At 44.0% G+C, this 23,489-nt stretch overlaps 1 protein-coding gene across 1 annotated transcript in view; it reads right to left on the bottom strand.

The window, feature by feature from the left end:
• SLC6A19 (solute carrier family 6 member 19) overlaps window positions 1-23,489 on the bottom strand; it is a 144,098-nt gene that overhangs the window by 72,006 nt on the left and 48,603 nt on the right. Inside the window, exons 3-5 of the mRNA XM_040432609.1 lie at window positions 16,508-16,645; window positions 14,951-15,132; window positions 5,312-5,422 (exon numbers count right to left, since the gene is read on the bottom strand). Of these exons, the coding sequence (XP_040288543.1) occupies window positions 5,312-5,422; window positions 14,951-15,132; window positions 16,508-16,645 (431 nt within the window). The remainder of the gene's footprint in view (window positions 1-5,311; window positions 5,423-14,950; window positions 15,133-16,507; window positions 16,646-23,489) is intronic.

The following is a 23,489-nucleotide window of genomic DNA, read 5'->3' on the forward strand; positions in this document are numbered from 1 at the left end:
AGCATCTCTATGAAGCCACACATGCGCAATAGCCTCCCAATGATTCCCAATGGGAAAGCAGTGGGTTGGCTATGATATACTCACACACTGCACATTCCTGTGACTTATATTGCTGTAGAGCTTGCGATACTCACACACTGCACATTCCTGTGACTTATATTGCTGTAGAGCTTGCGATACTCACACACTGCACATTCCTGTGACTTATATTGCTGTAGAGCTTGCGATACTCACACACTGCACTTTTCTATGCATTTCATTGCTGAAGTGATCTGTGATGTACTTGCACATCGCACATTACTGTGAGTTGTATTGCTGTGGAGCTATGCGAAACTCTGAGATACGCTTGTGTTGTGTTGGAGGGTGTGTTTTCATTTATTTATTAGTAAATATTTATTTTGAACATAGTGAAGAGAAATTCTGTACCAAGTGTAGGTGATGTGGGCGGCGCGATATGTGTGTGTGTGGCTTGAGGGTGGGCGGGGACACAGGGGCCCCATAATCTCCTATTGCCTGGGGGCACTATGAGTTGTAAAGTCCGCCCCTGGTAAAGACAGCGGTATTGATGGTGAAGGTTAATTTCCCCTGCACAGTGAGTTGGTAATGGTCTTCTGTATAAGAAAGCAAAGCAGTCTAAACTATGGTATTTGTTACAGATTATTACTTGCACATGTATTCTGAGCCTTTAGTATGCCGGTTACTCACTGTTAGTTGCACTGGAGCGGAGTACCGTACTTGCCGTTGCGTCCCATGTGTATTATAGTTCGGGACACTCTTACCTCCTGCTTCATTTTTTCGTGTGACTTGTTGCGCTCGTATTGCTTTAGTATGGTCCAACAGGATCCATCCGGCATCTCCTAATACGGAGTGTTGAAGTCAGCATCCCATGTGTTCTGCGCAATCCTGGCGTGGCTCGGTCTGTTAACAAAGTACTGTAAAGCTTACAGCAGTGCTCCTAATGTATAGGTACATAGATTAAGATATCTTCTGGGGACTATTTACACCAGACACGTTTCGGAGTTAGTGACATTCCCGGATATGGGATACATCCAAATTCTGGAATGGATCTACCTCTGTCTGTTTTCATGTCTTTATAAGAGTATGTGGATACAGGAGACATATCCAAAACACATATGTTCCACTTTGTTGGAGCATATCTATATACTCTTCGACTGCTATCTCCATGTGGTTTCCCTGCGGTTCTCATGCGGTTTGACTGATGGTGTTCAGATGCAGTTCATATTCAATCTTATAAAATAGAGTATATACATTTAATATTAATTCTACGGAATAGTGCCATATTGAATGCCATATCAGATATATAAACCCAATATAAATGGCTAAAATTATGTATTCAATTTGCTTTAGCCATCTAAATTAACAGTTAACGTTTAAGCTTCATGCGGTTTCACTGCGATTCGTATGCGGTTTTAATTCACCACTCAAACATAGTGCTTACTCATTCTCTTGACCTATCTATAAAGAAATATTGATATGGATCAAAAAAACGAATGGTGATTAATTAAAACCGCATATGAATCACAGTGGAACCGCATGAAGCTTGAAAGTTAACTGTTAATTTAGATGGCTAAAGTAAATTGAATACATAATTTTAGCCATTTATATTGGGTTTATATATCTGATATGGCATTCAATATGGCACTATTCCGTAGAATTAATATTAAATGTATATACTCTATTTTATAAGATTGAATATGAACTGCATCTGAACACCATCAGTCAAACCGCATGAGAACCGCAGGGAAACCATATGGAGATAGCAGTCGAAGAGTATATGGATATGCTCCAACAAAGTGGAACATATGTGTTTTGGATATGTCTCCTGTATCCACATACTCTTATAAAGACATGAAAACAGACAGAGGTAGATCCATTCCAGAATTTGGATGTATCCCATATCCGAGAATGTCACTAACTCCGAAACGTGTCTGGTGTAAATAGTCCCCAGAAGATATCTTAATCTATGTACCTATACATTAGGAGCGCTGCTGTAAGCTTTACAGTACTTTGTTAACAGACCGAGCCACACCAGGATTGCGCAGAACACATGGGACGCCGACTTCAACACTCCGTATTAGGAGACGCCGGATGGATCCTGTTGCACCATAGTAAAGCAATACGAGCGCAACAAGTCACACGAAAAATGAAGCAGGAGGTAAGAGTGTCCCGAACTATAATACACATGGGACGCAACGGCAAGTACGGTACTCCGCTCCAGTGCAACTAACAGTGAGTAACCGGCATACTAAAGGCTCAGAATACATGTGCAAGTAATAATCTGTAACAAATACCATAGTTTGGACTGCTTTGCTTTCTTAGGCCTCATGCATATAACCGTATTTTTTTGCGGTCCGCAAAACAGGGTCCGTTTTTCCATGATCCGTGACCGTTTTTTCGTCCGTGGGTCTTCCTTGATTTTTGGAGGATCCACGGACATGAAAAAAAGTCGTTTTGGTGTCCGCCTGGCCGTGCGGAGCCAAACGGATCTGTCCTGAATTACAATGCAAGTCAATGGGGACGGATCCGTTTGACGTTGACACAATATGGTGCCATTTCAAACGGATCCGTCCCCATTGACTTTCAATGTAAAGTCTGGAGTCCCTTTTATACCATCGGAGTTTTCTCCAATCCGATGGTATATTTTAACTTGAAGCGTCCCCATCACCATGGGAACGCCTCTATGTTAGAATATACTGTCGGATATGAGTTAGATCGTGAAACCTCATTTCCGACAGTATATTCTAACACAGAGGCGTTCCCATGGTGATGGGGACGCTTCTAGTTAGAATATACTACAAACTGTGTACATGACTGCCCCCTGCTGCCTAGCAGCATCCGATCTCTTACAGGGGGCCGTGATCAGCACAATTAACCCCTCAGGTGCCGCACCTGAAGGGGTTAATTGTACTATCATATCCCCCTGTAAGAGATCAGGGCTGCCAGGCAGCATTGGGCAGACCCCCCCCCCTCCCCAGTTTGAATATCATTGGTGGCCAGTGCGGCCCCCCACCTTCCTCCCTCTATTGTAATAATTCGTTGGTGGCACAGTGTGCGCCCCCCATCGGCCCCCCTTCCTCCCTCTATAGCATTAACAACATTGGTGGCCAGTGTGCGGCCTCCCATCTCCCCCCCCCCCCCCCGATCATTGGTGGCAGCGGGTTACTAGCAATAGTACAATAGTAAAAGATTCATACTTACCTGGGAGCTGCGATGTCTGTGTCCGGCCGGGAGCTCCTCCTACTGGTAAGTGACAGTTCATTTAGCAATGCGCCGCACAGACCTGTCACTTACCAGTAGGTGGAGCTCCCGGCCGGACACGAACATCGCAGCAGCAGCCAGCAGCAGGTAAGTATGAATCTTCTACTATTGTACTATTGCTAAGTAACCATGGCAACCAGGACTGTAGTAGCATCCTGGTTGCCATGGTTACCGATCGGAGCCCCAGCGATTAAACTGGGACTCCGATCGGAACTCCGCTGCCACCAATGATGGGGGGGGGGGGGATGGGAGGCCGCACACTGGCCACCAATGTTGTTAATGCTATAGAGGGAGGGGGGGCCGATGGGGGGCGCACACTGTGCCACCAACGAATTATTACAATAGAGGGAGGGGGGCCGCACTGGCCACCAACCTATTACAATAGAGGGGGGGGGGCCTCACTGGCCACCAATGATATTCAAACTGGGGAGGGGGGGTCTGCCCCCTGCTGCCTGGCAGCCCTGATCTCTTACAGGGGGATATGATAGTACAATTAACCCTTTCAGGTGCCGCACCTGAAGGGGTTAATTGTCCTGATCACGGCCCCCTGTAAGAGATCGGGTGCTGCCAGGCAACAGGGGGCAGTCTTGTACACAGTTTGTAGTGTATTCTAACTAGAAGCGTCCCCATCACCATGGGAACGCTTCTGTGTTAGAATATACTGTCGGATCTGAGTTTTCACGAAGTGAAAACTTAGATCTGAAAAAGCTTTTATGCAGACGGATCTTTGGATCAGTCTGTATGAAAGTAACCTACGGCCACGGATCACGGACACGGATGCCAATCTTGTGTGCATCCGTGTTCTTTCACGGACCCATTGACTTGAATGGGTCCGTGAACCGTTGTCCGTCAAAAAAATAGGACAGGTCATATTTTTTTGACGGACAGGATACACGGATCACGGTCTCGGCTGCAAAACGGTGCATTTTCCGATTTTTCCACGGACCCATTGAAAGTCAATGGGTCCGCGAAAAAAAAACGGCACAACGGCCACAGATGCACACAACGGTCGTGTGCATGAGGCCTTATACAGAAGACCATTACCAACTCACTGTGCAGGTGAAATTAACCTTCACCATCAATACCGCTGTCTTTACTAACCAGCAGGAATATTATATTATAACATAACACCATCTATTTCAGCACAGACTGTTGCCATCATCAGATCTATGGAATATTTCCTATACTAACCACATGTACTTACCTTGTCTAGCGGCGTACAGAGTTTCTTTGGATTGTGCAGATTTGTATATTGTGCTCTGCTGGATGTCAGTGAGGGGCTGATCTGCTTTGCTGGAGGTCAGTGGAGGGTTAATCTGCAATATCGATATATAATTCAGTCACATTCACTGCTAGCAGTGTAGAAGGTGTAATATTTAGATGGTGACAATCAATACAACCATATTATTCTTACAGTAAACACAGGTCAGTAGTATTGTATTGCATTGTATATTGTGGACCATTTGTGTGGGATGCAACTTTTAATTTCTAATTATGTATTTTGTATTCCTCATTTTTATTTTTATGCAGTTTTTTTAAATTAGTTTTAAATCCAGTTGGTGTCCAGATGAAGGTGGGTCTAGCTATTTACATATATTTGCATATTTATATTTGATTGGGTGAATAAATTAGAGCACCCACTCCTGACCGTTTAGCAGGTGAGCCACCTCATAATTTTATAAAGCCTCTGATGTTTGAATGTCTGAAAATTTTCAATCGTTTTGACAGAAATAGGCAAAACTGGAGAATCTATTACATTTTGATACCTTGCAGGCAAAGAAGTTAACAAGGGAAACTGTCAGCACAAAATCGGTCTGCAAAATGCCTGGAGTATCTTAACAGTCGGAGTATGTTGTCCCTGATGGCTTTCTTATATAGTTCTGTTTTCTGAGGGCAGTGAAAATCATCTTTATTCACGAAAGAATATATCAGAACAACATGAGCTGACTGTTAGGGGCACTCCAGGGAGTTTACAGGCTGATTTCATGCTGACGGGTTTTCCTTTAACTGCAATATAATGATGGGAACTTACATCTGGAGTGAACAAGTACACAATTCCGCTTACTGATCCCTTCAATGTTAGGCCTCTAATTAGGAAAATGGTGAGAACCACATATGGAAGTGTTGATGTTACATAGACAGCCTGGAAAATAAGGCAAAGCAGGACATATATGAGGGCGATTATTGGTAATTTCTACAAACACACACAAAATATAAGATTATATTTAATATCTACTTAAAAAAAATAATAATGAAAATGACATCATTTCAAAAGTGGTTTCAGGGAATTAAAGTAGTACTTTATTCATTTAGGACCTTTTTCAAGTAATATTTTAAAGAGAATCAATATATTGTTTCTTGACAATATCATGGCTCACTCATGATGACCAATGGTTGCACTACCCAGGAAGAGCTGGAGTGGAAGATGGGAGTACTAGTGGCTCTGGCTTTCAGTCAATCACAGTGGCTTTCCTCACACTGTTGGTCCCTAAGGCCATGCAGTGAAAGGAGGGTGCACCCTTTCTTACCCCAGGGCACACCCTGGTTCTGGGGCTCCCACCTGATGGTAGGTGGGGTGCACACGATGTTAAGTACTTGCATGGGTGCAAGGCAGGGTGTGTAGTGCAATGACCAGTATATGCTGTAAGAGTCAGAAAACTAGGCCAGTGATAAAGGAATACTTTACTGTAGTACAAAATAGGAGTAGTGAGGTGACAAACTGCAATTCCATCACAGTTTTTTAATTTTATTTTATTTTTTACGACGTTCCCCATTTTTTATACTGACAGTAAGCCTGATCAAACCTTGCCTCCTGCATGGTCTGTCAGGCTTAGATACATGGCAAGTCTGGAGGCCTTTGTAAGGCGTCTGGTTGCCATGGTAACCATCGGGTCGCTGCCATCGATGGGGGAGAAACCACGGCATGTACATGGTTAAACGGATATCTGTGCCAGCATCGATCTCGGCCATTGCAGCAGAGTGTCAGCTGTATGGTACAGCTGACACTTGCTGCTGATAGCGGCGGCTTTGTTCCTGAGCCACTGCCATCAGCATACAATGCGGCACAGAGGGAAATCAGGCTGCAGGGGGCATCAGGGACATCAGAGGCAGGAGGGAGATCAGAGCCTGAAACTGGCATTTTTACACTGCCTACGCTCTGATTAGTCACTCTGTACAGACTAACCAATCAGAGCGATTGCCGACAAAGGACCACTCTGATTGCACCTTTGCCGGCTTCTCCTGTGTCTCTAGTGTCAGTGAGAGAGGAGACTCTGGGGCTGTGACACCTTATAATGTCACAACCCCGGTTACCAGCTATGTGCATTTGCAGCAAGGGGTTAACCATGCAGATTCCAAGTTCTCTTGGTTCTCTCTTTCGGTTGGCCTTGCAGTAATTCACACAGTCTCTGAAACTTTCTGGGCCTAAGAAGTATGAGGCACAGCTCTCCTAGTCTCTGAACTCAGTCTAGATTCATTAGAGCTAGGGGTGGAGCCAGCCACCACATAGTAATCTGCAAGGGCTGAGCCAGGATTATTAACCCTGGCAGTGTCAACCATACCATGCTATGCAGGGTACAATATATAACATGGCAATACATAATATTACATAACATTAAATAACAGACAATTTGCAGGTACCCCCTGCTCTGGGGTACTGCAGTCCAACATGACAGGATAGAATGGTGGCACTGAATTGGAGTAGACTCTAAAGGGTGAATTTCAGATTTTTCTTATTATTGTAACTTCCTTTATGAAGTTTGCACCTAAAGAATTGGAACTCAGACAACCTCTTAACAATATAAGGTTTTTGTGTTTATTGCAGCTGTATTTTGTTATATATTTGTACATATCTGTACAATTTACATTCCTGCAGTACCCCAGACTTCAAACACCCATCATGTCCAGGCCAGGCCAAATCATAAAAGCTTGTATTTTTAGATTGTGAGCCCCCTTGGGGACAGTTGGATGCTAATGTCTGTAAAGCGCTACAGAATATAGTAGCGCTATATAAGTTTATTTTAGCAAGTGGATAACTACAGACACAAGTGTTAGCTTACAGCTGTTAGCCAGGGGTTAGGGAGAGACACATTAGCAAGATAGCATATCAGAGGTGCCATTATCAGCTACTTTGTCAGCTACCATACCTCATCTGGGGAGAGATATTGCACTGTGTACAAACTACATCTGGATGTACAGTACTACAACCTCTATTTTACACTTGGTAAAGAGATTTTTATTCTTCTACTTCTGGCCTGATTCCTTATACCACCTTTTCACTGTACCGATCCCCAGGGGGCAATGGCTTGAGAGAGTACACCACAATGCATTATCATCAGGGCCACTACCACTCCCATCCTCTGCTCTAGCTCCTTAGGGGCTCACTGCACTTACCTTTCCCCAGTCGTCTCCATGACACCAAGTCCTGAGATTGTTTTTCCTGTCTAATCAGTAGGAAGTCAGAGGTTAAAAACCCCACCCCCTCCCTTCATCGCCAGTGTTTTTCCTGTCCCATCAGGATAGGAAGCAGGAGAGGTGCATGGAGCTCGAATCGGGGCTCACCTGGTTTTCTTCATCATCAGGCCGAGGTCGGATCTGCAGCGCAGCTCTCCCTCCTCCGTCCGGTTAGGCCTGGGCTTGGGGAATAAGCAGTTTGCCCCCTGCGAAGATTCCCTCTGCGGCGGCCCCGGTGGGCTTAATGCAGAGGGGAAAGAGGAAAGCGGCGGATCGGCACAGAGATGTGTCCCGGCCGGCAGGCGAGTGATGTCAGATGGCGGGGGCGGCGCAAGCGCACTGACGTCATCCACATGCGCCACAGGTCCTGGAGGCTTGAGGACGCTATAAAACCTCACAGCACCTGTGCAATGGCGCCCTGCATAGCGCGGCTCACGTGTATTGCGGAGCATGTCTGGAGCGGTCGGGAGTCAGAATGAGCACCCCCCTTACGCCGGGCTCTGGAACCGAGCCTGCATCAAACCCTGGGACCGTGAGTAGCCTGCTCTCAGGCACATGCTCTGTATTAATGGTTCAGTCTGCTCATCCTTTCCTCCCTTACCCTTTCAGGGAGAAAAGGATTAGGCGTCTACCACTAAAAAAACTAGAAAATGTGGTATCTGCTGCAAACGATTGTCTAACACTGGATCTAAGCCCCTGTGTAAAGAGTGTACATCCAGTGTCATCAAGTCCGAATCTTCCAGCCTAATTGAAGACATTAGGAAAGTTGTTAAGGAAGAGGTTCAGCTGGCCTTAACCGGCACTATGGCTTAAAGCGTGGTCGGGAGATATCCCGTCTAAAAATTAATTAATCGCACTCCCCTTCCACGGTCAGTACGTTTTTGGGGAAGATTTAGATAAAATCCTGGAAAATGCGACAAATAAAAAAAGGGGTTTCCCAGAGGAGAGAGATAACAAAAAAGGCAGCCCTTTCGTGACCGATTTTTTTATTTTTATTTTTTTTTTCAGCCAGAAAATAAAAAAGATAAAGGAAAGGCCGGGAAGTGGAGCTATGCGAAGGGAGGCAGGGGGAGAAATTTCCTCTTCAACCCGAATCGTGCTGAAGCCTTCACATCCAACAGCAAGCAATGACGCCATACCAGTGGGGGGGAAGACTCAGCTCCTTCCTAGAATCTTGGGAGCAGGTAACAAACAGCTCATGGATTTTAAATATCATAGAAGAGGGTTATTTAATAGATCTACTCTCTCCCCCTACACAGAAATATGTGGTCACTACCCTTCCCCCATCTCAACTTGCTATCTTAAAAAACGACATAAAGAACTTGCTAAGTTTGGCCGCGATAGAACCCGTCCCAAAAAATCAGACAGGGCTAGGATTCTATTCCCGTCTCTATCATAAGGAAACCAAGCTGGAAATCCAGAGTGATAATAAATTTGAAATACCTAAACAAATATGTGAGATACCAAAGATTCAAAATGGAAACTCTGAAGTCGGCAGTGAAACTTATAAAGAAGGATGCAGTGATGGCCACAATAGACTTAAGGGATGCCTATTATCATGTCCCAATTCACAAGTCATCAAGGAAATTCCTAAGGTTTGCGATAGAGTTGGAGGGAAACATCCAGCACTTCCAGTTCAGGTGTCTCCCCTTCGGGATCTCTTCTGCCCCAAGGGTTTTTACAAAGATAATGGCGGAAGCCTTGGCGACCTTGAGGGAAAAGGCCATCTGTGTGATCCCCTATCTGGACGATCTACTGGTAGTGGCAGACAACATAGAGACCCTGGAAATCCATCTCAGGTTGGTCCTGGACCATCTACAGAGCCTAGGTTGGCTCATCAATTGGGAAAAATCAGATTTAATCCCAACCAAACAGAAGATATTTTTCGGTATAACACTAGACACAGTTTCCCAAAGATCCTTTCTTCCACCTCAAAAGATAGTAAAACTTCAAACGACCTTAAGGAAATTCAAGAAGGAGAAATTCTGTTCCATACGACAGGCCATGAAAGTGTTAGGGAGACTTTCAGCATGCATCCCAGCAGTAGCCTGGGCACAGTTCCATCTAAGGCCACTCCAAAAATTCATTTTAGACAAGTGGAACAGATCGCAATTGACCCTAGAGAAACAAATATTCCTAGATTCAAACATGAAAAAGTCACTAAATTGGTGGCTCAACAAATCCAACCTAAAGAATGGGATATTCTGGGCACAAGATCTCCCTCTAGTAATCAAAACAAATGCCAGCCTCCACGGTTGGGGAGCGGTTGTCCAGGGAAACTCCTACCAGGGAACATGGAGGAGTTACGTGAAACAACAATCCTCAAATTTCAAAGAGCTAAGGGCAGTGTGGGAAGCACTGAAACACACGAGTCGGTTGTCAGCGAGTCGTCATGTCCTAATCTACTCGGACAATGCTACAGCTGTGGCCTTCATCCAACACCAGGGAGGCACAAGGCATCTCCTACTACAGAACCTGGCAAACAAAATCTTCTCCTGGGCAGAAGAAAACATACAGTTGCTATCAGCGGTTCATCTGAAAGGAGCTTTGAATATTCAGGCCGATTACCTGAGCCGGCACAGGCTAGACCCGGGGGAATGAATGTTAGCACCGGAAACCTTCCATCTGATCACGAAGAAATGGGGCAGGCCAACGGTAGACCTGTTTGCATCCAGGAGAAATCATCAGATAAACCAATTCTTCTCCCTCAACCCCAGGGATCATCCTCTGGCAGAAGACGCCTTCAACCAGAATTGGTCAACAGACTTGGTTTACGCGTTTCCTCAGTTTCCACTCATCCCCAGAGTGCTGCAAAAGTTCTTGAAAGAAAATTGTACGCTAATCCTAATAACCCCCTTCTGGCCCAAGAGAAGTTGGTTTTCTCTCTTAAAAGTCCTCAGCATAGAAGCCCCTCTCCTTCTACCTCTGAGGCCGGACCTTCTAAGCCAGGGACCCATTACTCACCCAGACCTAAAAATGCTAAAATTAACAGCCTGGATTCTGAAGAATCCAACTTATTAAAGTTAGGTTTGTCTAAGAAAGTAGTGAATACTTTACTCCTTAGCAGGAAACAAAGTACCAATGACAAGTATCTAAAAATATGGGAAAAATTCGCTGATTGGTCTGGATCCTCCTTCAACTAGTTCAGGGCCAATATCCCGCTAATCCTTGATTTCCTTCAGGAAGGGCTAGATTTAGGTCTATCCCCTAATACCCTTAGAGTCCAGGTATCGGCTCTAGGAGCACTTTATAATACCAAGCTAACAGAACATCCCTGGATATCTAGATTCCTTAAGGCAGCAGATAGGATCAGACCTACTATTAAAAACATGGTGGCACCATGGAATCTCAATACGGTACTAGGGGGTCTAACCTCTGATCCATTTGAACATTCGGACTCTATCCACATCAAATGGCTTACCGTTAAAACTATTTTCTTGGTGGCAATAACATCTGCCAGAAGGGTCTGTGAGCTACAGGCCTTGTCCATCCAAGAACCGTTCCTTTCAGTATTTCCGGACAAGTTAGTTTTCAGATTAGATCCGGCATTCCTCCCCAAGGTAGTTTCGACCTTCCATAGATCCCAGGACAATGTTCTTCCTTCGTTTTGTGACAATCCGAAAAATGATCAGGAAATCACCTACCACACACTAGATGTCAGGAGAGTGGTCTTAAAGTACCTGGAAGCTACCAACCCTTGGCGAGTAGATAAAAATCTGTTTTCAGGTCCTAATAAGGGGAAAAAAGCGGTGAAAAGTTCCATCTCCAGATGGATTAGACTGGCCATCTCCGAAGCATATAGAGCTCAGGGAAAAGATGTCCCTGCTTCCCTAAAAGCACATTCTACGAGAGGCATGGCTGCCTTCTGGGCGGAAAAAGCTTCAGCCTCTTTACAACAGATTTGTAGGGCAGCAACCTAGAAAAGAGTTCATACTTTTACTAAACACTACAGACTAGATTTAGTTGCTAATGATGACCTAAGATTTGGACGTAAAGTCCTTTCTGTCGTCGTCCCCCCCTAATTGTATTTTTGATATTTTCTCAGGACTTGGTGTCATGGAGACGACTGGGGAAAAGAGTATTACACTCACCAGTAATCCGGTTTCCTGGAAGTCTCCATGACACCACATACATCCCACCCTTTTTTCTGTCAATATCTATGATCCTTTCATCCTGGGGTTTTCGTTATAATACACTGGCGATGAAGGGAGGGGGTGGGGTTTTTAACCTCTGTTTTTCCTGTCCAATCAGAAGGAAATCAATCTCAGGACTTGGTGTCATGGAGACTTCCAGGAAACCGGATTACCGGTGAGTGTAATACTCTTTTCTTCTCCTGACAACTATGATGTACTTTATACAGTATCCTTTCTTTGGAGACAACTAAAGGGGTTTTCCTGGATTTTAAAGGGGTTGTCTCACTTCAGCAAATGGCATTTATAATGTAGATAAATTTAATACAAGGCACTTACTAATGTATTGTGATTGTCCTTATTGCTTCCTTTGCTGGCTTGATTCATTTTTCCATCACATTATACACTTCTCATTTTCATGGTTACGACCACCCTGCAATCTAGCAGCAGCAGTGGCCATGCTTGCACACTATAGGAAAATGCTGAACTCTCTGGTGGCCAGGACTGCAGAAGTGTACATTGGCCACTTTTTCCTCTATGTTGTAAGCACAGCCACCACTGGTGGATTGCAGGATGGTCATGCCCATGGTAGCAAGAAGTGCATAATGAGATAGAAAAATGAATCAAGCCAACAAAGGAAGAAATATGGACAATCACAATACATTAGTAAATGCCTTGTATTAACATTATCTACATGATAAATGACATTTGCTGAAGCGAGACAACCCCATTAATATTGGTGGCCTATCTGATGAGCGAGGTGCCCATCGGCTGTTTCCAAGTATCAGTGCTGTAGGTTGGTACCATAACTACACTTCTTCAACCATTGTGTAGTGGACAGAACTGGTAATTGCAGCATTGTTCCCATTCACTTCAATGGGAGCATTGCTACTACACAACAGATGGGGTTGGTGGTTTCAGTGCCAGAGCTACTCTGAAACAACTGATTGGCGGGGTGTTGGACACCTGCCAATTAGATATTGTTTGCCTATAAGCAGTCAGTATAAAAATCCTGGAAAATCCCTTTAACCCCTTCCTGACGCAGCACTTTTCCATTTTCATCTTTCGCTCCCTGCCATCCCAGAGCCAAAACTTTATGTTCCCATTCACAAAGCCATATGAGGGCTTGTATTCAATGGGACAAATTCTAATTTCTAATGCCACCATTTAACAGAGGGAAGGTGGGGTGGAATTGAAAAAAAATTCAGTTCCATCAGTTTTATGGGTTTTGTTTTTACGGCGTTCACTATGTGGTAAAACTGACTTGTGCTCTTCATTCTCTGGGTCAGTATGATTACGGCGATACCACATATGTACAGTTTGTCTTGTGTTTTAATAAGGGAAAAAAAATTGAGAATTTTTTTATTTTTTTTGTCACTGTATTCTGACCCCTATAACTTTTTATAGCTATGTCTACGGAGATGTATGGAGGCTTATTTTTTACGGGACAATCTTTAGTCTTTGCTAATACCATTTTGGGGTGTGTATGAATTTTTGGTCACTTTGTATTCAATTTTTTGGGGGAAGTAAAGTGGTGAAAAAATGGTGAATAGGCAATTTTTATTTTTTTCCAAGGCATTTTCGCTCACAGCTATGCCCATAATGTATTTTTTATTGTTCATTTTGATTTTGGAGAAAAGGGGGTGGTTTGGGTTTTTATATTTTTCAAAACATTTTAAAATTTTTTAGAAACTTTTATGTATGTCCCCAAGTGGAATCCAACTTGCAATCATCAGATTGCAATTTGTATAGAATAATGGAATTTGCTCCATTATTCCTTACAGAAATAGGTATATTACAGTTCAGTGCTGCCACCTGCTGGTCTGAATTGTATTATACAAGTAAGGAGCCTGGAAGACTAGTTCAGGCTCATTACCTGCACAGAAAGCTTTCCCCGATCTCCTCCAGGGAAAAACATTACTGCCCCTCTTAGACACCATGGTCACATTTGACCATGGCATCTGAGGGGTTAAATGTCTGCGTTCAGGATTACCACTGATCATGAACATTAGCTGTGGATGTCTGCTGTATGAAACAGCAGGCACTCGGAGGCTATGGCGCTCGCTCTACTCGGGAGCGGGCGCCATCTTTAAGGATCCAACATCCATCTTACATGTATGCGCTGGATGTCATGAAGGGGATAAGAGTGGATTCATACAGTTTATAGTGGCGCTTTTTGTTCATTTTTGCGGATTTTCAGCTGCGTTTTTAGGTGAGCATTTTTGCAGTAAAAATGCCAGCTCCAGTTGTCAAAGGGGTTATCTCACCTCAGAAAATTACATTTATGTACAGAAAGTTAATACAAGGCACTTAACTAATGTATTGTGATTGTCCCCATTGCTTCCTTTGCTGGCTGGATTCATTTTTCCATCACATTATACACTGCTTGTTTCCATGGTTATGACCACCCTGCAATCTAGCAGCGGTGGCTGTGCTTGCACACTATAGGAAAAAATGCCGGCCTATGTGCGCTCCCACAGTCCTGGCCAGAGAGACCGTCGCCTTTTCCTATAGTTCAAGCATGGCCACCGCTGCTAGATTGCATTTTCTATATAGCGTTGGCCCTGTGCGTTCTGCAAAATGTGGAACGCACATGGCCGGTATCCATGTTTTGCTGATCTGCAATTTCTGGATCGCAAAAATTGTCATGGCTGGAGAACTAGAGAAATAAATAAAATGAGAAGTTTTCATCAAAGACCTGTTTCCATTCATAAATGTATACATAAAGGGAATCAACTCGGTAAAGGAGGAGAGCATATTTAAAAGAAGAAAAACTACCACAAGAGGACACAGTTTTAAATTAGAGGGGCAAAGGTTTAAAAGTAATATAAGGAAGTATTACTTTACTGAGAGAGTAGTGGATGCATGGAATAGCCTTCCTGCAGAAGTGGTAGCTGCAAATACAGTGAAGGGGTTTAAGCATGCATGGGATAGGCATAAGGCCATCCTTCATATAAGATAGGGCCGGGGGCTATCCATAGTATTCAGTATATTGGGCAGACTAGATGGGCCAAATGGTTCTTATCTGCCGACACATTCTATGTTTCTATGTTATGTTTCTATTTTAGATTTTATTTTAGACCAAATACCTTTCCCGTTGTTTCAATTCCTCTGATGGTGCACACATACAGAACACCCCATGCACAAGCCAAGCTTAGCACCAGCCACCACTGAAGGGTGCCTGAATCTTCAATAGATGTTGAGGTATTAAGTGTTTCTCTGTACCAAAAATAATCCACAGGGGAGCTTTTTGCACACTCCAGTTCTACACCTAAAAAATATAAGGGTTTACAATTCACACAGGATATTCTAAAGTCCAAATATAGAGTTAGAACATCCTTTTTTTTTTTCTCAGGGCACACCCTGGATCTTTATGGGCCTTCTGCCTGGTGGTAATGTGGGGTGCCCTTGATAGCATATGTTTGGCAGGGTGCAAGGCAGAAGGTCAGGTAGAGTGAGGGCCAGCGAATGGAGGAGACCAGGGCCAGTTTACTGATAACAAAGAGTCTTGTTACTGAGGTTGATAAAAGTTGCAGTGCAGATAGCAGAAATGCACATTTCTCAGATATAACACAGACCTTACTTTTCCTAATGATTGTGTATAGGCAGCACCAATGATGGCAATAGTAGTCCCAGAGTTTCCTTCCAAACACTTTTCAATCTTCCAAAATTGACAACAGGCATCCAAATCTCCCCAAAAAAATGATAGGCACCAGAGGCTACAACCTGTTCCACATGCAGCAAAGTCCAAGGTTATCTTTACTGTCCCTGCACATGCACTCACCTGGTCCTAAACAGTTTATCTTCCCTGTTCTCTCTCAGGGACATACTCATGGTACAATTGCTTTTACTGTGGCAGCAACTCACTCCACAGGAATGGCATTTTTCCAGAGAAAAATTATTTCAGCTTCTGCCAGGCTCACAAGATGTAGCTTCATCCACAGCCCGAGCCATACTCGACTGTAAACTAAACAACTAACCAGACATGGGCATGACCATCACATCAAGCTGGCAACTATACCAGAAGGCTCCCAGATGTTAACTATTTGCTTCTCTATAGTCAGCCCTTTGAGTTTACACAATATATAACACTATATTAACCCTTTAGCATAAAATTTGCTTTTTAGCAGTGTTTTACTAGGTTACTGTATTTCCTAAGTAGTTGTTAGAGGTGTGATTTATTGATTTATTTTATTTTTTCCCTGTGCGGCACTGCTCCTAAATGCAGAAGAATGAAGCACAAAAGTTTTCTTTAGCAGGGCACCCTAAGACTCCATAGGCAGCCCCGTACAAAATTAACAATATATCTGAAGTATAATAGGCTATACTGTTTTAGGCTAGGTTCACATCTGTGTTGGAGGCTCCATTAGGGTACTCTATCATAGATTCAAAGAAGGGCAAAATAGCTCAGCATGCTGTGCTGTTTTATCCAACAAAATACCATGTTCTCTCAGGGATCTGTCAGACTGCATTTATTTTCATCATAGGAGGGATCAAGCGCTGCTTGGAAAGTAACAGAAAAATGGCTCCAATCTAAACGTAGCCTAATAACTGCTTGCAAACTGCAGATCCTAACATGTAAATACGTCTAAATTTGAGACTAATAACATGCACATATGACTTAACTACAAAAATACATGCTTTACCTGTTCGGTTTAAATTTAATGGACATTCACTCCATGGCAAAGGTTCTTGGAAGGAGTTGAAAAAGTACCACATGACCCATGCAATAATGGTGTTATAATACAAGCCAACAAGGAAAGAAACCAACATTGATGCCACACCTACAAAGAAAAGCAAGTCGTATGTCATTTATGATAAGTTTAGTCATAAATCACAAATACTTAAAGTATTCTCACTGGCTTTTTTTTTCACTGTTGAGGTGCATTTTTTGTGTGTATGATTATTATATATACAGTTGCAAGAAAAAGTATGTGAACCCTTTGGAATGATATGGATTTCTGCACAAATTGGTCATAAAATGTGGTCTGATCTTCATCTAAGTCACAACAACAGACAATCACCGTCTGCTTAAACTAATAACACACAAAGAATTAAATGTTACCATGTTTTTATTGAACACACCATGTAAACATGTACAGTGCAAGTGGAAAAAGTAAGTGAACCCTTGGATTTAATAACTGGTTGAACCTCCTTTGGCAGCAATAACTTCAACCAAACGTTTCCTGTAGTTGCAGATCAGACGTGCACAACGATCAGGAGTAATTCTTGACCATTCCTCTTTACAGAAGTGTTTCAGTTTAGCAATATTCTTGGGATGTCTGGTGTGAATCACTTTCTTGAGGTCATGCCACAGCATCTCAATCTGGTTGAGGTCAGGACTCTGACTGGCCACTCCAGAAGGCGTATTTTCTTCTGTTTAAGCCATTCTGTTGTTGATTATTTACTTCTATGCTTTGGGTCGTTGTCCTGTTGCAATATCCATCTTCTGTTGAGCTTCAGCTGGTGGACAGATGGCCTTAAAGGGAACCTGTCACCAGTTTTATGGTGTCCTAACTAAGGGCAACATAAATAAGTGACTGATTCTCTTAGCAAAATGCTGGGTCACTTTCTTAAATTGACCCAGTCAATCTGCCAACATCTTGTATTGAAAAGCTCCAGCTGATAATGATGAGTCATGAATATTCATGAGCTCCTGACACTCCCCGCCTACCTGCTGCTGATTGACAGTTTTTTTCCATATGAATCCGCAGGTGGGCAGGGGAGTGGCTATAGCTCTGAATTAAACAAACGCTGGACTCAATGACATCACGCTGGACTCAAATCAGCTCATTAGCATGTGGCATCTTTGTGTGTATATTATGAGATAACCATCTGTCACACCAGTAAGTGAATACATCTAAGGCACTTTTTAGTAGTTAATGATTGTATATAATTAGTTGGATTATAATCAAATATCCACATGACAGTTTACCTTTAAGTTCTCCTGCAAAATGTCTTGATAAACTTGGCAATTCATTTTTCCTTTGATGATCGCAATCCATCCAGGCCCTGACGCAGCAAAGCAGCCCCAAACCATGATGCCCCCACCACCATACTTCCCAGTTGGGATGAGGTTTTGATGTTGGTGTGCTGTGCCTCTTTCTCCACACAGTGTTGTGTGTTTCTTCCAAACAACTCAACTTTGGTTTCATCTGTCCACAGAATATTTTGCCAGTACTGCTGTGGAACATCCAGGTGCTCTTGTGCAAATTGTAAACGTGCAGCAATGTTATTTTTGGACAGCAGTAGCTTCCTCTGTGGTATCCTCCCATGAAATCCATTCTTGTTTAGTGTTTTACGTATCGTAGATTCGCTAACAGGGATGTTAGCATATGCCAGAGACTTTTGTAAGTCTTTAGCTGACACTCTAGGATTCTTCTTCACCTCATTGAGCAGTCTGCGCTGTGCTCTTGTAGTCATGTTTCAGGATGGCCACTCCTAGGGAGAGTAGCAGCAGTGCTGAACTTTCTCCATTTAAAGACAATTTGTCTTACCGTGGACCAGTGGCGTACCGCCCATAGAGGCAGACCACGCCATTGCTATGGGGCCCGAAGCGCAGCGAAGGCCCCGCCCACACTATTTGGCCCCGCCCACTCATTGCGGGGGCCTATAGCGCTATGTGCGGCTGCTCTTATAAATATGAGCTATTGCTAACTTGCCTAACTATTCTTCCGCAATCTCGGCGCCGCCGCCCCTCCCCCTCCCCCCTCCCCTTTGAGGCGCCGAAGTTTGACCAGATCCTGACCGGCTGACCTCCTCCTGACCTACTGATCCTGTCTGCTGGCGCTGCGGAATCAGACTCAGACAGGATCAAACCAGCCTGCAACCAGCCTGGCCAATCAGCACAAGGCAATTCAGTTGAGGCAGCTGCTGATTGGCCAGTGGCTGTGTGCGAAAGGGAGGCGGGAGAAATGGTTCGCCGGCCCGTCGGCCGTCTCGCCAGTGTGTGTCCCTGGCTGGCCTGAAGAACCATCCGTCCAGTCCTGTCCTGACTGACTCCTTCCTGAGGCTGCCGTGTCACTGCCTGGCTCTGGCTGCCTGAGAGTCGAGACGCCGCACAGAGAAAGAGAGCAGACTGACAGTCAGCACTGCAGAGAGTCGACTCTAGGTATGATCGAGTTCGAGTCGATGTGTGTCTATTGTCTTCTTGATAATGTCAGAATCAGATTTGACCTGACACTCTGACAGGCCACTGCCAGGCAGCAAGAGAGAGGAGGGGTGGGGGGGAAGGGAGGGAGGGGGACAGCCAGGACAGGGTGGTGGGACATGCTTCAATCCCACTCCAGTGAGTCCTGTTGTCCTCTATGAGACCCAAAATGCCCATGGGGGAGAAGTAGGAAGAAAGCACACGGTGTCCTGAGATTTTTTGGGGGGGCATTAGGGGTTGGGGGGGGGGGGGCTCATAGAGGACAGTGTGCTTTCCTCCTCCAAGGAGTTAAAGGGGTTTGGGGTAAGGCCTCTTTCACACTTGCGTTGTCCGGATCCGTCGTGCACTCCATTTGCCGGAAGTGCCCGCCGTCTTCAAAATGCGTTCAGTGTTACTATGGCAGCCAGGACGCTATTAAAGTCCTGGTTGCCGTGGTAGTAGTGGGGAGCGGGGGAGCAGTATACTTACCATCCGTGCGGCTCCCCGGGCGCTCCAGAATGACGTCAGAGTGCCCCATGCGCATGGATGACGTGATCCATGCGACACGTGATCCATGCGCGTGGGGCGCCCTGACGTCACTCTGAAGTGCCCGGGGAGCCGCACGGACGGTAAGTACACTTTACCATGGCAACCAGGACTTTAGTGTCCCGGCAGCCATGGTAACCATTCAGAAAAAGCTAAACGTCGGATCCGGTAATGCGCCGAAACGACGTTTAGCTTAAGGCCAGATCCGGATTAATGCCTTTCAATGGGCATTAATTCCGGATCCGGCCTTGCGGCAAGTGTTCAGGATTTTTGACCGGAGCAAAAAGCGCAGCATGCTGCTGTATTTTCTCCGGCCAAAAAACGTTCCGTTCCGGAACTGAAGACATCCTGATGCATCCTGAACGGATTTCACTCCATTCAGAATGCATTGGGATAAAACTGATCAGGATTCTTCTGGCATAGAGCCCCGACGACGGAACTCTTTGCCGGAAGAAAAGAACGCAGGTGTGAAAGAGCCCTAAGAGAAGTGATGACAAAATGGTGCAGGTAGCAAGTTAGGTTAAGATGTGGGGGATGACTTACGTCCGGCTTTAGCACAGTGGACAGAGGCAGGAGGAGTGATGTGTATGTGCTCCTGCCCTGCACTCGCTCAGTTGTGTGGCATACATATTGCGCCCTGTGTCCACTGTCCTGTGCCCACTCTGCTAAAGCCTGGCAAGTGACACGCCCATTGTATGAAAATATAAAAAAATATTCCCCATATGGCAAACAGCAAAACAGAAAAAAAAGTCCAAAAGGCGGATTAGCTGTTTTTGGTCACTTCCTTTTCCACAATAAATTAAATAAAAAGTGATCAAAAAGTCATAAACACCCCAGAATGGTATCAATGGAAAGTTCAGATCGCCCCGCAAAATTTGAGCCCCCATATAGTTCCGTATACATAATTACAAAAAATTTCACAGAACAAATCCTTATTGGAAAATATATGCACATTTTATACGTTACTGCAACAAAGTTGGTTAATAATAAAATAAAAATGTTTATCCCTAACAGTTTCTGTAGGTCATGTATAAATGTATTTAATGGGGGTGTGGCATGGGAGGAGCCAGGTCAGGAAGTAGGCGGGGACATGGTGGGTAGTGGGCGGGGTTAAGGGGCCCAATTCAGATTTTTGCTATGGGGCCCAGTGATTTCTATGTACGCCCCTGCCGTGGACTGATGAACAGCAAGGCTTTTGGAGATACTTTTATAACCCTTTCCAGCTTTATGCAAGTCAACAATTCTTAATTGTAGGTCTTCTGAGAACTCTTTTGTGTGAGGCATCATTCACATCAGGCAATGCTTCTTGTGAAAAGCAAACCCAGAACTGGTGTGTTGTTTTTTTTTTTTTTTTATAGGGCAGGGCAGCTGTAACCAACACCTCCAATCTCATCTCGTTGATTGGACTCCAGTTGGCTGACACCTCACTCCAATTAGCTCTTGGATATGTCATTAGTCTAGGGGTTCACATACTTTTTCCACCTGCACTGTGAATGTTTACATGGTGTGTTCAATAAAAACATGGTAACATTTAATTCTTTGTGTGTTAGTTTAATCAGACTGTGATTGTCTATGGTTGTGACTTAGATGAAGATCAGATCACATTTTATGACCAATTTGTGCAGAAATCCATATCATTCCAAAGGGTTCACATACTTTTCTTGCAACTGTGTGTGTGTGTGTATATATATATATATATATAATTATAAAAAAAAGTGTGTTGGCGTTTTTGCATTTTTATAAATGCATTTTTTTTCCTCTCTAAGCTCTTAAGAGTAAGGTCTCTTGCTCACGGTCCGCAAAAAAGGATCTGCAAAAAATACGGATGAGATCCGTGTGCATTCCGTATTTTCCGGAAAGGAACAGCTGACTCCTATTAAAACAGTACTATCCTTGTCCGTAATGCGGACAATAATAGGACCTGTTCTGTTTTTTTGCGGAATGGAAATATGGAAACGGAATGCACACGGAGTACCTTCCATTTTTTTTGTGGACCCATTGAAATGAATGGTTCCGTATACGGTCCGCAAAAAAATGGAACGGAAACGGAATGAAAATACGTTTGTGTGCAAGAGGCCTAAGTGACATTACATAACCACATACGGTACTTTCTAATTTAAAAAAATGCTAGGCATACAAAACCCCATTAAAACCGCCAGGTGGTAAAACACCACACATCAAAAAACGTTGTAACAAAAGGCTAAAAAAACTGCTGAGTAACAAACAGTTTTTGAGGGTTTTTGGGCCAAAAAGAAAAACATCACAAACAATTTATTCTGATTGCCTGATTGGAGTTGGGAAGGCATTTTTGACGCCTAAAATGAGGAAAATTGGCTCTAAAGTAGAACTGGTTTAGTTGCCTATAGCAATCAGATTCTACCATGGTGATGGATCATGTGACGGACCATGTGATGAGCGCAGTGATGTCACCACAGGTCCTTTTCCTCACAGATCATCAAAGAAGAAGACAGAAGATAAGCTGGGCTGCGCGAATAAGTGGATTAAGGTGAGTTAAAATATTTGTTTATTTTTATTAACCCCTCTATCACTATTTTACTAAGCATTCTGTATTAAGAATGCTATTATTTTCCCTTATAACAATGTTATAAGGGAAAATAATAACCAGGTCCCCATCCTGATCATCTCCTAGCAACCATGCATGAAAATCGCACGGCATCCGCACTTGCTTGCGGATGCTTGCGATTTTCACGCAGCCCCATTCACTTCTATGGGGCCTGTGTTGCGTGAAAAATGCACAAAATAGAGCATGCTGCGATCTCCACGCAATGCACAAGTGATGCGTGAAAATCACAGCTCATGTGCACAGCCCCATAGAAATGAATGGGTCCAGATTCAGTGCGGGTGCAATGCGTTCACCTCATGCATTGCACCCGTGCAGAAATCTCGCCCGTGTGAAAGAGGCCTTATTGTGGCATTATTTGTAAGCCAAAACCAAATGAAGAGGGTGAAATCTGCAGATCTTTTCATGGTTAAAAAAAAAACAAAACAAAAAACACATGTAATAGATGTGGTTTTGTTGTGATTTTTCATGCGTTTTTCCCACTGGATTTTCAGTCAGTTGTGAATCCAGCCTGCTATGATTTTTATTGCAGTTCCATTCGTTTGAATGCAGTGGCTAACACATGCGGGGGGGAAGGGGGAGTCATTTACGCAGTGGCATAGCGTGCGAGGCGTAGGGGCCGTTGCCCCGGGTGCAAAATTGCAGGGGGCACCAGGCAGCAAGCACTTCAATGAGGACCACGGGAGCCTATATCAGGCTAGTGACCTGAAGCCTATAAGTCAGTAGAGCGACGCAGGAGATCTCGATTACCTCACCATGACCTCCTGCGCCAGGTCTCACGAGATGACGTGATGACGTGGCCAGGAGTTCACGGTGATGTGTTCTTGAACGCCTGCGCCAGGATGCCGAACACAGGTTACAAGAGGCAATGAAGAGAGGTAAGTATTTATAGATTTTTTTTAATAGGCAGGCCATAATGGGGGCACTATAGGGGAGCATTATACAAAGGAGGCCATTATTACTACTATAATATAGCAAGGGGCCATTATTACTACCATAGTACAGAGGTGGGCCATTATTACTACCATAATACAGAGGGGGGCCATAATTTACTATAATGCAGAGGGGGCCATAATTATTACTAGAATACAAAGGGGGCCATAATTATTACAATAATACTACAGAGGCGGCCATAATTGTTACTATAATGCTACAGAGGGGGCCATTATTACAATAATACTACAGAAGGGGCCATTATAATAATAATAATACAGAGGGGCCATTATATATTAGAATTATACCGAGGGCATTATATTGATGGGCATTACGGAGGGAGGGGAGGTCTGCTATCTGAGAATGATAGTAAAGTGAGGAATCTAAAAATGTTTTCTATGAAACTCTGCAGAGACGAGACGCGGCTGAAAGAAGGTAT

The sequence above is a fragment of the Bufo bufo genome, chromosome 5 (assembly GCF_905171765.1).
Source record: "Bufo bufo chromosome 5, aBufBuf1.1, whole genome shotgun sequence".
NCBI classification, from domain to species: Eukaryota; Metazoa; Chordata; class Amphibia; order Anura; family Bufonidae; genus Bufo; species Bufo bufo.